The 17,648-nt window shown below is 40.6% G+C and overlaps 1 protein-coding gene across 1 annotated transcript in view; it reads left to right on the top strand.

Annotated features, from left to right (window-relative positions):
* camkvl (CaM kinase-like vesicle-associated, like) overlaps positions 1-17,648 on the top strand; it is a 40,107-nt gene that overhangs the window by 13,990 nt on the left and 8,469 nt on the right. Inside the window, exons 2-4 of the mRNA XM_020635057.3 lie at positions 15,650-15,756; positions 17,017-17,148; positions 17,452-17,526. Of these exons, the coding sequence (XP_020490713.1) occupies positions 15,662-15,756; positions 17,017-17,148; positions 17,452-17,526 (302 nt within the window). The 5' untranslated portion in view covers positions 15,650-15,661. The remainder of the gene's footprint in view (positions 1-15,649; positions 15,757-17,016; positions 17,149-17,451; positions 17,527-17,648) is intronic.

Raw genomic sequence — 17,648 nt, 5'->3', positions numbered from 1 at the left:
AAAGGCAGAGAATTATTAATTAATTATTAGAGATTTAGTAATGTTGACTGCCAGACTTCAAAATCAAATCAAATCAAATTCAGGATCAAAGCACAGTGAGTGAACCGTTAAAAACTCTTGTTTTTGTAGATAAATTTGCAGCTAAGGTTCAATGTAAAGCTGACTGTTAACAAACACAGCTAACAAACTAACTGCTATGGAGTGTGAGAAAAGTATGCTAAGCAACTGAGTAACAATCTGTGTGTAGTGAAGTAACTGATCTATCCGCTCTATAACAGTAACAAAGTGTTTGAACGTCGTGTGTTTGGTCAAATTCATAAGGACTAAATAAAATACTGTTCAGTTATTTTTTTATTTTGGGATGATTTGTTGGGGCAGTCGGAGCATTTGAGCCGGGCCTGTTGTGCAAGCTAATGTAACTTCTTTGCTGGACAGGCTGCACAGATCTCCCCCACAGATATCTGAAGCCTGCTAAAGCGTTTATAATCAGATATGATTTCCAAGCAACTTTTCAGGCAAAGTAAGTTTTCATATTGGTACACTCCTAATGTTAAATGAGTCAGTGCATCAAAGAAGATTGCATGGGAATCTTACCCAGCCATGAATTATTTATGTATTGTGTTCAGTGTGAGTGAGTCCATTTTGTAGACTTAGTATGTGTGTTTGTGTGCGTCCCCGTCGATTCAGCCCCACAGAGTTTTAATAATGTGCATTTGGTCTCCAAATTAGATTCTTCATTTTATCATAATTTTTTGTCAAAGCGTGCATACTGCCTGTGTGTTTTGCAATGTCTCTGTGGCACTGTGAACATAATAACTTCTAAAGAATTCTCCTGAATCATTTAGATGAATCTCATAAAGAAAGCAGGTGTCATTCCAACCACAATGACTGTACTATTTTCCTTCTTCTCTGTCCCATTCTATCAGCTGTGTCTGATTTTGATGACATGTGTACAAATCAGACGATTGATATTTGGAACACAATGCAGTGGGAGAAGTTTGATAGAAGTCCCATTAGAGGATGTAGTTTTTACTTAATACATAGCTGGATACCTCACAAAACATATTGTTGATCTACACAACAGTCCAAAGTGTACAGGCGCCTGCGGTAGCCTCGGGCTAATTACACCAGAGTCTGCACTCACTGAGCATATACGCCTGACTGGGAACTGTGAAATTGTAACGTCAGCCTTTTTTTTTTCTTTCTTTTTATGAGTAATCAGAGATGCAGACTATATCTGGAGTATACACACCAAGCAGCATTAATTTATTTGTATTTCTCTGAAGGGAAATCATAGTGTATTAGCTTTAAGACCTGCACATTTTGAAAGGATGAACTACATTAACATTAAGGGCTTAAGCATGTAGCATGCATGCTAACTACCATTTAACAAAAGCACCTCAGTTAAAACAGAGGGACGTGATGTCATGACAAAATCCTATATGAAATGGTTGTAAAAATGTAGCCAGATTGACTTTAATATCATAGGACCCAGAGCCACACTGGTTGCAGTGTGCAACAGAGATTTAAAATAAAGATTACTTAAGGGTAAAAGTTCTTGAACTGAGATTGTTTTTCTGCCTTATTGAGTGCAAATTAAAAGTGAACGAGAGTCAGAGATTTCTAAGGCTTGCTCTCTCTTCAGATTGACATTGAACTTGTCTTGTGTAACTTTCTGTGACAGATGGGTTTAAATCACGACTCTCTGGATAAAGCACTTGAAAGATTGGAATCCTTGATGAGGACCAGCCATAAGTTGACCACTAATGCGAAACAGTGTTTGGACAGTTATTCTCTCACCTTTGTATGTGGCGGCACCTTCTGTCTGTAATTATTACATGTGTGCGCTGCTGACATGCCCAAACTGGCTCATGCCCTTAAAAGCATTTTGTTCTTTCTCCTTCTTCTCCTTTCATCCCTTTTCTGTTTTTATCATGGTTTTTGTTCCTTCTCTTAGCCTTCCTTCTCTCTGTCTCTCTCACTTGAACTTTCCCATGAGACCAAATGACCTCATTTTCATCTTCAGACTCTTGCTTGAGCAGGCTTGTTCTCACACAAACATGCACCCGTATAGAGATGTGGGTTCAGAAACAGCAAGATACATGACAGGGAGGTGCATGCTAGGAATGCCCTAAAATTGATATTTATAAATTGACTTTAGCACAAACTATCTGTTTGATGCTGTGCACAAGCTGTCATTCCAGCACTGACATGTACCATGAGATTGTCTATGTGTGTGTAATGGTAAAAATCCTCCGTCCCTGTGATGCTCATACCTCCCTTTGTTTGTTGAGCAGCAGGGTGTTTGTGCAGGTGTGTGAGGCAGAGGCCTTCAAGTCTTAGATAACTGCAGAAGTGACGGGTAACACATAATCAACCACCTGTCACAAACTCAAGGGCAACACACAGGAAATTTGTAATGAGCAGCCAAAATTATAATGGAAGAAAATAAAAGCTGTGTTGTTATTGAGGTTGTTGAAGGTTAAAAAAAAACAACAATCTTTTGTTCATTCAATTATCTGTTAGCCTTGGATTCAAAGTCAGTTTCAGAGATTTTGTTTTGTAAATAGGTTTCCAAATTAATGACTTTTTTCCGTTTTCGCGAAATATGTTTTTGCAGAAAAATCCTTCCTTTTAATGTTAAGCTTTATTCTGCAGGTTAAAGGGGCTATATGTAACTTTTTACATGTAGAAATAGTTTTTTATTGCCCATAAATAAGCAAACAGTTAACTGATGTGAAAAAGTAGATGTTCACTGTCTTATCTGTGTTGCCTGTATAAAAAGTTTCCCCGGGTTGTATTTTCCGCGAAAGCTCCAGGAAATGACATTTTATGCACGTTCTCAACGTTCTCCTCACTCCACTCCGTTTACAGAGATCAACAGCACAAACTCATCACACACTCCCGGTCTTCACCTCCACAGCCAGAACCGACTTCCACACACTTCTAACCTCCCTAGGAGCTCTCAAAGGTGGACAAACTCATCACACACTTACAGACTTTCACATGTGTATGACCACTTACCTCCTCTGTAAACATTATGCCGGTAAATATCCAGTGTTTCGCAGCCGATGATGATGCTCGTCTGTGTACGTACGAGCACGTATGACAAGCACGCGAGGGAAAGCGGGCAACAGGTTACTGGTGCAGTTCGCCTAACAGCCATGCAGTATCACTACAAATGCAGTATTTTTGAAAGTTACATATAGCCCCTTTAAATACAAACAAAAGCAATTTTCAGTGCAAATTTCAAGATTATAATAAATGAGGCGTTCATTCTGATCAAATGTTACTTGGACATCTAATATACAGGCATATGCTGCACAACAGGTATTAGTGGAAGCAACAGAGCAACAAAGCAGTTGAGGATCTGTGCCTGCTGTTTCACAAGACAGCGGAAACAGGAACACAAGAAGCTCTCATTGTCGTCTTTTATTTTCTTTCTTTTTTAATGCTTTGCCATTAGAGGGATGGTTCAGGCTTACAACATGTTGTTTTCCACACTCCTGCTGAGGTTTTTATCAACGGAGGTGTGCCTCAGTTGCAGAAAATAAGAATGTGGCTGACAGGTGACGAATGACGACCGGGAATACTGCACTATACGTCTGCGTTAAGGTACTTGTGCTCAGAGATGAGACCTTATGTGTGATCTCAGTGAACAAAGGTATAATGCACCGAGAAAAAGGAGACGAATTAGGAGTTTATTGTGCAAAATTGTAGTAGCTTCTTTGCAGGACAGACTGTGGAGAGGAGGAAGAGGAGGAATGATGGATACTTCTTTGCTGCTGATTACTTGAAAAACTCTGCTGGGGAGTTACAGTGCTAAAGGATAGTGTGTCAGGAACTGTGAAAGCTTAGAGATGTGTGTTAGATTGTGAATGTCCTTGTATGAGTCTCTGTGTAAATGTGTACGTGTGTGCTTGCAAACTGGGGTGTGGATTGAGCCCCTCACTTTAAGGCTCTCTGTGTGACCATGTTTGGCCACAAAAGAGATGAATTAATGCAGTCGTGATCAAGGGAGATACTCATGTATGGACACACACACACACACACACACACACACACACACACACACTCACACGTGTAGATTCAAACTCATACGTACATGTGTTTAACTATGGCCACTGGTCTCATTGTTAGGTTTGCACTCTCGGAGGAATAAATTAAACTGGAAAAACCTTCTTTTCCAGCACCCAGCATCCATTATAGTGTTTGTGTATGTGTGTGTGTGTGTGTGTGTGTGTGTGTGTGTGTGTGTGTGTGTGTGTGTGTGTGTATGAGCGCCTGCGTGTGTGTGTGTGTGTGTGAGCGTAGTTGTGAGTAAGTGTATTGTGGGTAGTACATAAGTGGTTCTGTGTGTGTGTGTGTGTGTGTGTGTCTGTGTGCGTGTGTGTGTGCGCGTGCGTGCGTGCGTGCGTGTGTGTGTGCGTGCGTGCGTGTGACAAAAAGAGTGAACAGAGGTGTGTGTGCATTTTTGTGTGACTGCGAGACAGAGAGTTCTCACTTCACATGAGTGTTTCTCAGTCATCTAAAAGTGGATTAAGTGTAAGCGAAAGTGTCACCCTTACACACAGAGACACACACAGACACACAAATCAAGTTGCTTGATAAAAGTAGCATCGGGCCCTGAAGGGAGTTCCATCTGAAGTCATTGATACACTGTGTGCTTCCCTTGTGTGATTCTGTTTGTGCGCACTCTTCCTGTGCTGCAGAAATCTGAGGAGGAAACCACTTGACAGACAAAGTTCTCTCCACTGACCCCCCCTGGTGACACACATATGACACACACTCGCATGCACACACTTATAGGTATAGCCCTCAGCTTTCCACAGTGCTTCCCCAGTGTATTACATATCCTCTGAATGTTTTATATGCTCTCACACTTCTGAAACATTAGCAGCATTTCCTCCTCCTCTCTGTACTCTCTCATGTCTGCCAAAAGCGTTATGTTGCATTCTGTGAGGTGTGCGTGTGACGGAGCCGACAAGAGCCGTTTAATTCAGTGGTTTTTATGTTTGACACGTGAGCCATGTGCAACGTGGCTGTGTCTGCTTGGCATGGCAATTTTTGCTGCACCACTAACTTTTCGCATGAAGTCTATTTTATCCCAATCTGCATGCATGAGCAAAGTCCTAAAAAAAATAGTTGTTGTTTTTTTTAACTATAGTGAAATTGTTAAAGGCACAATACTTATTCACAATGACAATATCTCAGATAGAGATAGAGCAGCATCGATTCTGCCATACTTAAAGACGCTCTACCGATACATCAGGATGAATGTGAAGCAATATATTATATGGGGGAAAGATCCCATTGAAGAAATATCTAATACTTTGTATCAAGATAATTTAAAATTCAATTCAATAGTTTCTGTTTTAAAATATTATTAGATAGCAGACACAGAGATAACTGGACGTGTCTCCTTATCATTGCCTCTATGAAGACATGCTGCGTATATTCAAGTCAAGTCATATCAAATTGTATTCTTACAACCCAAAAAAAAAATTTCTTTAGGCTTTTTACAGTCTACATAGCATGCAACACCCCCAGGAAGAGCCACAAAGGGTGACCCCTCTGCCCCGGATGGACAGACATGCAAAGGATGTGGCTTGTACAGAGCAGACCAATGAAATCACAGATTCTTCAAATTAGGACAATAAAACAGATACACAAATATTATTGGATACTTTTAAGTTTTATTCTAGTTTCTGATGGGAAGTTGAAAAGCTGACAGTGAAACATAAGCATTTTTTTTTTTAAAAGCTGTTTATTTCACATCAGCATCTTAAGATCGGATAGAAAATACCAGCTTAGTAGTAATAGAAGGAAAAAAGTAGGAGAAAATGTTGTGTTTTCAATTTAATTTGCAATGTTGTGGTCATAAAAAAAAAACCTCACAATGAAGAAGGCTGTTATCGGAGACAGTGCACAGTCCAGACTGCTTCAGTCCAGGTTGAGCATTTAAGCAAAGCTGAGTAAAGAATCCTCGGTAAAAGAGCTGGGCTATCACACACTTGGTGTTAGAAAAACCTACTGACAAAATTGACCTATTAATTTAATTAAATTCACTCTTGTACTGACAGTGTTTACTGTACTTGTTGCTTCAGGCAAAATCACACGAGGCTCTGAGGGTCGATGTGCCACGACCAAAAAGTGATTACTGTTTTTTTTTTATTTACAGGATGTGGGGCCATAAAATGTTGCACCTGAAAAATGCTATAAAATTAAATCCAATAACTTGGTGTTATTGGATTCTTGCTGTATCGCTCAAAGTTTAGTTTAAGAACAGACTATTCAGTACATTTTGTATGTACCCTCATTTGTAAAATAATGCATTATTCTGTACAAAAACATATTCAGGAAAGGGGGATTCTAACTCTAATGTGACAGCCTGGATGAAGGCTATATAGGTTATAGACATTGCTGCAATTCCAATAATAATAATAATCTAAACAGTTAGATACAGTGTTTTTAAAATCTAAGAACAACAGACTGTAGAAAAAAAAAAAAAAAAACCTGATCAGGGACCTTGTTCACTTTTGTTGAATCAGAAGCTTTCTTTCGCTTTTTGTTATTTTATTTTCTTCTATTAGCTTTGACATTACAGCAACAGACTACAGCAGGCTGTAACATCAGCAACATGAAGCTGATCGTTGTCATGGAGCCATCAGCTGTTACCTGCATGAGAGCAGATACGGTCAGAGTGAATGTTTCCATGTCCATCCATCCATGCATCCATCCATCCACCCATCCATCCATCCATCCATCCATCCATCCATCCATTCATCCATCCGTCCGTCCGTCCAGCCAGCAAGCCAGCCGTCCGTCTGTCCATCCACCTATCCATTTGTCCGTCCGTCCGTCCGTCCGTCCGTCCAGCCAACCAACCATCCATCCATGCATCCATCCGTCCAGCCAGCCAGCCCATCTTTGCATTGAGTACAAACATGAAAACAGATGCTTTTCCTGCACAGGATAGAGTAAGAAAGGCTCATGCTTTCGTTCATAAATATTTGAAGTTTGCCACTTACAAGAGAGAAATGCTCTAAATGTGTGAAGCGCACAAATGCTTTACAGAATATTTGGATGATTGTCATTCTTTTCTCTCAACTTATGATCCCTCACTCACCCCATATCAATCTCTCTCCCTCTTTGTCTTTATCTTTCTCTGTCAAGCTTGTTGTCATAAATCTCCGCTTTAATCATGAGAATTTTCTCGTTCAAACCTTTTTCCTCACAATTTTTTAAGTGTATATTCAACATTTAAGCACAACATGCAATTAAGTAAAAAAGTGAACTTACCCACACACATTTACACTCACACACACAAAGCATACATCCATCATTCAGCCTTTGTGTTGTGTACATGCAGTGTGTATGTGAGTGCCTGTGGGTCTCGCCTTGGGCTATTCTGGTCTCAGAAACAGGGAGCCTGTCAGCCAGACATTGCATCATTCTACATAAGCTAGAGACACACATACAAACACACACACTCACGCGCGCGCACACACACAATGTGTGTCAAACAAAAAGATAAGGTATTCTGTAGCCTTTCTCCCTGCGGATGCACTCACTGTGCTAGACCAGCACAGATCCACTCTTCCTAATTAGGGGACAGGAAACAGAGGACACAAGGGAGGGGTGAGGGAGCGAGAGAAAGGTGAGGAGGACAAGAAAGAGAGACTTTAATGTTATACTGTATAATCATGCTGTTCATGTGAGGAGTTGGATTTTGGCAAAAAAAAAATTCATCCTCCTCTCTCTGGACAGATGTGATGAATTTTCATTAAAGTGTTTCCTTTTAAGCTTGTTACTGGCCTTGTGTATACCACACTCTTACTGTCTCTCTATCACACATACAGCCATAAAACTCACGCAGGCCTTAGATGAGAGCCTCTCTGTGAGCAATATGGAATTAGCCTTTGTTACAAGCTTGGCAAAATGATCCCGTACAGGGAAGAATCTAATGCAATCAATATCATTTCCACACACACACAACAACACGTACACACACATGTGCTTGTCATCAGATGGTATCCTCAAACGCCTTGCTCTTAATACTTCAAGTTAAGTGTGTGAGTGTGTGTATTAAGAATGGTAATCCATGCATGCCTGTTTCTTGTAACACACTTGATTTTAACAAGCACAGAAATGCTGATAATTGGCCCTTCATTTGCGTCTCTTCTTCATCTCTCTCAGATCTTCTCTCCTGTGTACTCAGTCATGTCCTCACAACTCTTTTATTTGTCCTACTTTCACGTCACAGCATCCTGATAAGACCTGGGACCTACCTCGGGCTACTGCGTGCTCTGCTTAATATCAAAACACACTTGTCAAAGCAGGCAATAAGCTCAGCGGTAATCTTCGCACTGATTTCTGTTTGAAGCCATTAAATTCATACTTCAAGTAAGTTTGCCATCTAAAAGCATATTAATAAGAATATGAAAGTTCTTTCAGCTGTGCCTAGGAAATTCATTATGATTATTCCCTATTTACACCCATGCAAATTTTCACACAAGGTTGTGAATGTTATAATATTCCCTATGAATTTCTTGACCAACAGACGTTGCGCAAAAAAGTCGATTATGGCCACTTTCATTTCATGCGTTAAGTCAAGCAAATTGTGGTGGGTCTGGATTGATCAATATGGAACAGGCTGCATCTGTCATGTTTTGTTATGCACAGATGAAGACACACAAACACTGATTTGCACGCAAAAACAGACTAACGATAGTAAAGGTATATGCGGGAATATGTAGTCGTCATCATGGCTTATCTTATTAAAGACGGGGAACCTGATGGTAATGATGGGCTTAATTACCCCTACAAGGCCTTTGGAACACAGAAAATATTATTTCATTGCACTGTAAGTGCGGGAGACCTTCTTTTTAATGTATTACCTTAATTTACTTGCTGATACATGCACCAAATACACATTCACACCGAGGGGCAAGTGCAGGAGATTAGTGGTTATCATGTTATGAATCTTGCTCACTGTTATTCCCCTCAGTAACAGTTACAACATTATGTGTTTGCAACGTCAGTCCTAGTCCATCCTATTCCCTCGCCGCATCTTGGTGAGGAACTGCCGTGATTAAACCTGTAGTACAAGAGGTTTACAAAAAAAACAGGGAGAAAAAGATAAGATAAAGTCCACACCGAGAAAGGAAATGGGTGCAGGAGGTGGGATAAAAAAAAAATAAGAGAGGCCTGAAAAGCCCAAGAGGCTTTTCATGAAATGACGGTTGAATGGTATGAAGGTAAAAAGCTGTATAATAACGCACAAAGCCATGCTGCTCACATACAGGCATTCACCATATTAACAAAGCGGCCATTACTCTCCGATGCAACACTCAGGTCAGAAGTTTTAGAAATGTTGTACAGCTGTAAACAAAAACAAAAAAAAACAAAAGATAGACAAATATGGTTTAATATCAAGAGAAAAACACATTTGTCACAAAAGCTTAACTATAGCGTTCAAAATAATGAAATACTGAAAATACTGAAATACTGAAAGCTAGCTTACTTTTTCATTGCTAAGGAATTAACGCATTTCCTATTGTATCGTGTGTTTCTATCACACACATATTGACACACCTGCACTTTTCTTACACACAGCGGCTTGTACCGACCTGCCTTATTCTGTAGCCTTTTTGTGTGTGTTCCTACTCTTTTACTATCAGCAGTAGGGCTAAAGACAGTCAAAAAAGATTACTCGTTCCACTCAATATTCCGTTATCACATCATGTGACCCGCGTATGAGGAGGCTTTAGTTTTGATGATGGCGTGTAGCACAACAATCATCCTAAACTTATTGCATCAAAAGCATGAGAAGCTTCAGTTTTCATATGAGCGTTTCACTTCAATCAGTGAATGTACAGAAAAGACTTACGGACAGCAGACCTCTCTCTCTCTATCTCTCTTGTTCATGCAGCAATTTTATGAATCAATAAAAAAAAGGTTGGAAATACAAGCTACTTGGGCGACCATAAATATATATTGAATCCTAATGTTTTCTTGCGGTAGCTTATGAGTACTGTCAAACAACATAATATAGCGTACACTGTGAAGACCCACAGGCTCAGTTTGCGGCTGTGAATGGCATATTCTGAAAAAGACAGTGGCAGGAGTGACAGGCATTATAAATAACTAAATATAAATAATCAATCTTCTAGCTCATGGTCCCATTTCATTTTGTAGGTTGTTCAGTGGCATCAGTATTCATTTCAGTCCAGTGTTTCCCCTACCATTCATTGGAAGGGGCTGCCTGTACCCACAATGCAACCTCCCGCCCCTCCTCAAAACAGGTACAAAATATTTCAGTTATGTAATTTATGTGGACTCGTTTTATTTCAGCGTGAGCGTCATTTCTTTTTTTTCTTTAATTTTTTTGGGGGGGGGCTTTTTGTGCCTTTAATGGAGAGAAATGACAGTGGAAATCAGGGAGAGAGAGTATTGAATGACCAGCGGGAAAGGAGCCACAGGTGGGATTTGAACCTGGGCCACCAGCCTGGAGGACCACAGCCCCCACACATGGGGCGCACGCACCAACCACTGCGCCCCCATTGTAAGCGTCTCTTATGTGTTTCGCTGTCCTCCATAGTGTGTGTTCCTACCGAGTGCTCGGCGAAGTTCAGATTTTTGACAGAGGGAGAGAGAGGGATAGAGTCAATACATTACGGGCTAACCCCACCACACGGCCCATGCCCAGGGGACTAGGTCACTCTGCCCAACATTGGGAATCACTGCAGTCTTCATAACCAGTTCTAAACTCCAGTCCGACATTGTACCATTTTTTTGAACTTCCTTCCCTGATTGTGATGTCACAGAAAAATGACCAAATCAATTGGGATAAGCAAACACTAATGAGGGACAGATGTGTTTATTTGTCAATTATAAGGACACTCCTCCTGTAAAGAGACCTGCACTGAGCTGTATTATGTGAATGTTTATGTTCTGATGTTAAACCAACTGTTGTGTGTAGGTGAGTGTGTCCGTGTGTGTGTGTGTGTGTGTGTGTGTGTGTGTGTGTGTGTGTGTGTGTGTGTGTGTGTGTGTGTCAGACAGACGGTTGGAGCTCTCATGGGGTCTGACATGCAAGGCCTGTCATCTCTTGTTCACACAGGCAGAAGTAACCTGAGGTCAGCTGCAGACTCTCTGCTGCTCCGACTCTTCTCCTGAGGCAAACATTGACACACACACACACACACACACACACACACACACACACACACACACACACACACTCAAACACACACGTCTTGTTGTTGTTTATCTTATCATACCGTAGATCTAATGTCACCTCTATACAAAGCCGATGTGGGACAACATAATCACATTGTGCAGATATCAGGATTTGATGGCAATAATGACAATGTTTTTGATTTATGTTCGTCTCTGTGCTGCATAATGTGTGACAAGGACAAACTGAGACATCTAACCACTTGACTGACAACAGGGAAAGACTCCTGCAAAGCAGCTTTGCACAGAAATCTTTGAATTATTTACATAATATGCATTCAAAATGATATTCAGCTTTCTGTGACGGAGGTGCGTCACAATACAAACTAGTCACAGCAGCTTCTCACACAGTATATAGGCTACATAGACCTTCTGAGGACTATGTTCCTTTGGTTTGTCACTCTGTTTGCATATATATATGATGTGCATTATGCATCATATTATCGGACTGAGCTCGAGCTTAACAGGATAGAATAGCAGAGGAGATGAGTGCCAGCAAATAGCAGATTTTCTCAGAATAACCTTGACGCCGAGAACCTCTGAAACACTTCCCCTCTGAGCTGATAAAAAGAGATTCTATTCCATTTGATTCATTTAGGAGCCGTGTGCAGAAACACTTGTGAACAAGCACACAGACACACTCAGGTGTGGAGACATGCACATGCAATTTGAGTAGAGGTGCTGACGATAAAGTGTGATGTCTCAGATAGAGCAGCATGGCTTCACACCTGTTCCAATGTGTACCTATGTGCGTTTCTGGGTGTTTGAAGTCATAAGCAAGTTGTACATCATACCATGCAGTTGACAATAACTCTGCACGTTTTCTGACACGACAACATTACATCAATATTCATAAGGATATACACATACATATTGTCCTAATAAAGTCCGTAAGGTGATAGAGTGAAGCAAGATTTGTTTAGTATGTCTTGATGTCAAAGATGTCGCTTTAACTAAGCACAACGCTACTTTATGTTAAAGCTCATGAGTAAATATGCCCTGGATTAAACATGAGTGAGTCATAACTTTGAATTCTGATTTAAATCTCAAATTTTGTTTTTACAGAGATATAAATTATGCATCTAAGCATAAGTGCAGGTTTTAAAAACGGTGTTCATCCTGAAAAGGATTTTTTGAAAACTCTAAAAATGGTACATCTACTGTGTGGGGATACTTCATCATTTCAAGACAACAATACATTCACAGTCAAATGACCTGATCGATCAATGACAGTTTCACAACGGACCAACAAGTAGGATAAACGTACTACTAGACAAACATGACACAGGACGCTCAATCATCTCTGCATTGCATGAGTCAGTGTGCAGATTATTGTCAATTTAGGCGTAAGAAAGTTCTGGAAGTAGTTAAATGCACAGGTACAGAAATTGTTATATTGTGTATGAAGACATTCACAATTTTTGCTATTAAAATTTCAATGCACCCAGAACACAGTGTTGCTTTGTAGTGAAAAAGCTTTAGTACCTACTCCAATCAAGCAGATATTCATAATGGGAGTTTGTTGTCAGAGAGGTTGCCCTGTCAGCATGCCTTTAAGTGATTTCTTTCTTTGGGGACAGCCCTCCATACCCTCATAAACATGTGTCACACCGCATTATCACACATAGCCTGCGCACCCACATGCACAGGAACACACAAGCACACGTATTCACCTGTGCAAAACATTGACACTCACGCAGATGCAAAGCTGTGAGGTTGAGAGTTACTCTCTCTGCCTCTTCAGTTCTGTGTTTTACACTTTGTTCTCATGTACACACTATTTTCTCTCCACCTTTTCACTTAGTCACGGTGCACCTTTCTGTTCCCAGCTTTTCTCACCTCTTTCCTTATCTGCCATCTTCTCCACTGTTTCCCTTTTCATCTCCTTTCTTCTCATGTCCTCCCATATCGCCTCCTACTCTCCGTCAACCTCAAGGTTCCTACTGACTCAGTGCTCTGCAGGTATGTGTATGTTTCTAAAGTCATCGGATATTGTAGGATGAGAAACAATAACCAGCGACACAAGAAGAGGAGGACCAACATGTATCTTCAAAAAAACGAATGTTCACAACCCTGAAGATTTGCCTGAATTCTTGATGAAGTCAGCAACTTTTAGCAGCTTTTAATGCTTCCCTCGTTGAGGCGAAACAGGGAAGGTTGCAAAATAAGGTTTTGAAATAAATTCACTGATTTCTTAGTGGTAGTGCTTAGAACCTCCAAAAAATGTTTGAGATCACTGCTGGTGTTTTTTCAAATCACCTCGGTCTTTGTTGAGCTTTGAACATCTATAACCCCAGCTGCAATAGCAGACATTTTTGGTGGTGTCTGCTTTAAGTTTAGGTGACTATGGTGGCCAGCAGTGGCCAAGTTTTGTAAAAGACAAAAATATATAAAAACTGAATGTCTGCACTCAAACATGAACATCTGGAAGAGTGATTTTTGCTGAGTCTTATTGAGACTGAGGACATTTTGTGCATGTCTTTTGGGTCTATATTAAAGGTTGGGATGCTCTGTTCCCACAGCGATGGACTTGCACCATTTTTTTCTCAAACCAGCTTCACCTCCGCTGTCCTGGGAACGTTGTTGTGCTTACATAATCATCTGGCAAATCCAGGCCTTTGCAATCCACCACTAAATTCCCGCTCTGCCTCACATGAGAACGCACATATTGACATGCATGTGCACACACAAACGCACACACTCATATCTTCACATGTGACATTTTCCCATCCACCTTTGCACTCGCTCAGCCGCACATATATGCACACACATACACAAACAGTGGATCCAAGCACTCTGGATTAGGGGTACAGATTAGAGATTAGGGCCAGCTCTGGGATTACACAGCACTCTCCAGCCCCGCCTCCCTTGTAGAACTGAAGTACACGCAGACACACACAGATAGATAAACACAGATAGAGAGAGGATTTTACATCACTGATATTCATTCCTTAATCCTAAATTAGCACTCGAAAAATGCCATCACCTCCAAGGATTTCTTATGTCTTTCTGTTCTTAGCCCTGTAATCTCAATTTTCGCTATTTTCCTCATTTCCTTTCCGCCTTTATCTCTCCCCATTCACACACACACACACACACACACACACACACACACACACACACACACACACACAGACTCATTCATCAAAGCTCCCTCTCAGATGTCTCATTCCCTCCTATCACATAATTCCTGACTTGGTCAATTTCATGGATTTGCTTTGATGAGGTCTCAAGCCTCCACAGAGAAAGAAGATAAACTGTAGGTACAGAAATCTGCGCTTTAAGGGCATGTCTAGGAAAAAAAACAATACAAAAGAATGATCTGACGTGATTTGAGGAGAAGAAGAATCTCGAGGATAGATGGTTGAATCTTCCAGGGAATGTGTCTCCTACAGTAGATGGAGTGTTAAAGGATGTGGGTGAGGATAGCCTGAGGACTGTGCTGAGATGGTATATCGATTGCTGATTCACTATCTGGATCCTTGATTGTACTACCTGGGCGTTTAGGACCTCCTGTAGGGTCACATGCTATTTTAGGGCAGCCATGAAGAAAAGTGTTATGGGTCATATATATTTATATATATATATATATATATATATATACACAAAACATACATAATAATTGGAATGAATGTTGTTTTTCCTTGTCATAAGCATTTTTACATTTACTGTGAGAGTTTCTATGAGTTCAAAAAACAACAACAAATCATTCTGTTTCAAGCGAGTTTAAAAGGTCATGAACTAGAGATCTAGATCAGACACACCCACACACAAATGCAGACTACAGACAAAAAAAAAAATCTAATTTCCCTGTCATTAAAAGTGCTGTCAGTGTTATGCGGGTCTCCACAGATTGCTTAAGAAAGCAGCTGCTTTAGGGACACAGGGACGCTGCCCTTTAGAAATAAAGTTTAACTTGAAATTGACAGACGTTGCACAGAATCTGCAGACTTGAGTAGAGAAAAAGCTTAGTGCGTAGCTTAGTATCTGTTGACAAGGCTGGCACGCAACCAGGCCACCAGAAGTGTTAGTATCCAGATTCGTTCATGAATTGACTTGGCTGTATCTGTGGTTCTCCAATGTTTCGTTTATTTTCAAGGCTAATCGTAACAGCACTCCCTTTCTGCCTCGACTTCAACCACAGGAGGCTTTCATAATGTTTCATCAGTACCTCTTTTCCTCTTTAACATGCCTGTCCATGCTGCTCTGCGATCCCTTTCCCTGCGTGTTTCCTAAAGGTGTCGTCAAAATGTTTCATGATTTACTTTCTCCTCTGTGGTGCCTTGATTGAAATGTCTTTTTCCTGACTTAAAAGTAGACATACTTTGTTGATCCCTCTCGGGGAGATTCCATTTTTTTAAACTCTGATGTTGTTTTTCAGACATTTCTTTCTTTGTTTACTTCTTAGGTGAATGCCGTCATGCCATTTGGGTGCCTTGCCCTGCGAGATGGGCGAGCTTACGATAGCATATCGGATGTCACAGACAAGTATGAGATCGGACAGGTCCTCCGAGCGTAAGTAACGTAAAGCTTTATGTATGAATCTTTGCTTCTTTTTTCTATCATCCAACATGCACAATTCATAAGCACATTCCATTACTCCCAAATGGTCTTTGTTCACATCATGAATTATTTCAAATTCAATTAGATCCGTTTCCCTGCAGATTTGGTTCAGCATTTCAAACTGTTTCGCTGAAGGAAACCCAATAGCATGAGGCTGGTGTGAAACTAACTTAAATAGGCACATTCTTCAATATTAAGCCACAAATTGTCTTTATATTTAGTTCACAAAACACATTGATGGACATATTTTCAAAGAGCTGTGAAATTCACACTCTAGCTTGACTGGCTGAAAACCTGCTATCCTCCATCCTCAAACGCCTCTCATTGACACATTAAAGGGCACGCACGCACACACACACACACACACACACACACACGCACACACACACACACACACACACACACACACAGATACCAATCAGTGTGAGAGGCCATATGGCAACATCAGCATCTAGATGGTGAGCTCTCTGCTCAACTTTATGACAACACACACACACACACACACACACACACACACACACACACACACACACACATACACACACACACACACACACACACACACACACACATACACACAAGTACTCATTAACTCAGAATTAAGGGCACATAAATGCATTATATGTGTACGGCGTACTATTCCAGTTAATATGATATTAAAAGTACTTAAAGTGAAAGAAAGAAAGACAGAAAGAAAGAAAGACAGAAAGAAAGAAAGAAAGAAAGAAAGACAGAAAGACAGAAAGACAGAAAGAAAGAAAGAAAGAAAGAAAGAAAGACAGAAAGACAGAAAGAAAGACAGAAAGAAAGAAAGAGTGCCATCCAAATGTGAGGTCAAATTAATTGTGCATGAAAGTTTGAATGTGAATTGTAGTTTAATTTTGCATCACGCAGTTTCTCAGAATCCATTTGGGTGAAGAACTACATGCCTCAAAGGCTCATGATGCCAAGCGGAAGGCAGCAATAGACCCATTTCAGAGTTGTTTTTATGACCTTTTTTATTCCATTCAACGACTCTCCACCCAATTAAATTCTTTCACAGTGTTTCATCAAATCAGCAAGTACACCTTTTCCCCCCTTATTTGAATATCATGCTTTCTCTCTCAAATGTTCTTCCTGTGCTCGAACTAACATTATTTACACCGTTTGTGCCTTTTCTCTGTCTGTCTGTCTGTCTGTCCGTCTGTCTTTCCATTTTTCTTCCTCGCGTAGGAAGGAGTTCTGCGAGCTCTGCCTGGCTAAGGACCGACAGACAGACAAGGTGTTTGTCTGCAAGAAATTCCTCAAGAAAGACGGCAGGAAAGTCCGCAAGGCTGCCAAGAACGAGATCATGATCCTGAAATTGTACGCAGTCAGTCGGTGGATGGATGCATGCATGATTGAGTGTTGAATGAGAAGTTGTTTTACTTTTATTTCTGTTCATATGCCCGGTCACATACAGTAACTGGTTAATAGTGTACGCTCAGGTGTTTGGGGCACATTCTTTGCACAGATTGAAGCTTCTACCAATCTAGTGAGATTAACAACGACCCGTTTTCTTTGTAAACAAGGCTATTCAAAAGCAGGATAATAGTTAGCATCATTCAATATCGTGTTGGACCTTGAAGCTTTCAGTCTGTGCCCTTTTTTTTTTGCTTTTCATTCCAGGGTCAACCATCCAAACATCCTTCAACTGATTGACACATTCGAGACTCGGAAAGAATACTTCATCATCCAGGAACTGTGAGCCTTTCTTTTACTGTTTCATTATTTATCTAACCTATGTAAGTATTCCCAAAGTAAACTTGTGTGTTTTTAATTACACATGTGCCGTCATACATCCTACCACACACAAATCCATCAGC

This window comes from Labrus bergylta, chromosome 12 (genome assembly GCF_963930695.1).
Source record: "Labrus bergylta chromosome 12, fLabBer1.1, whole genome shotgun sequence".
Classification (NCBI taxonomy): Eukaryota; Metazoa; Chordata; class Actinopteri; order Labriformes; family Labridae; genus Labrus; species Labrus bergylta.
Note: the sequence above shows the minus strand (reverse complement) of the source record. Positions and strands in the feature narration are given on the sequence as shown.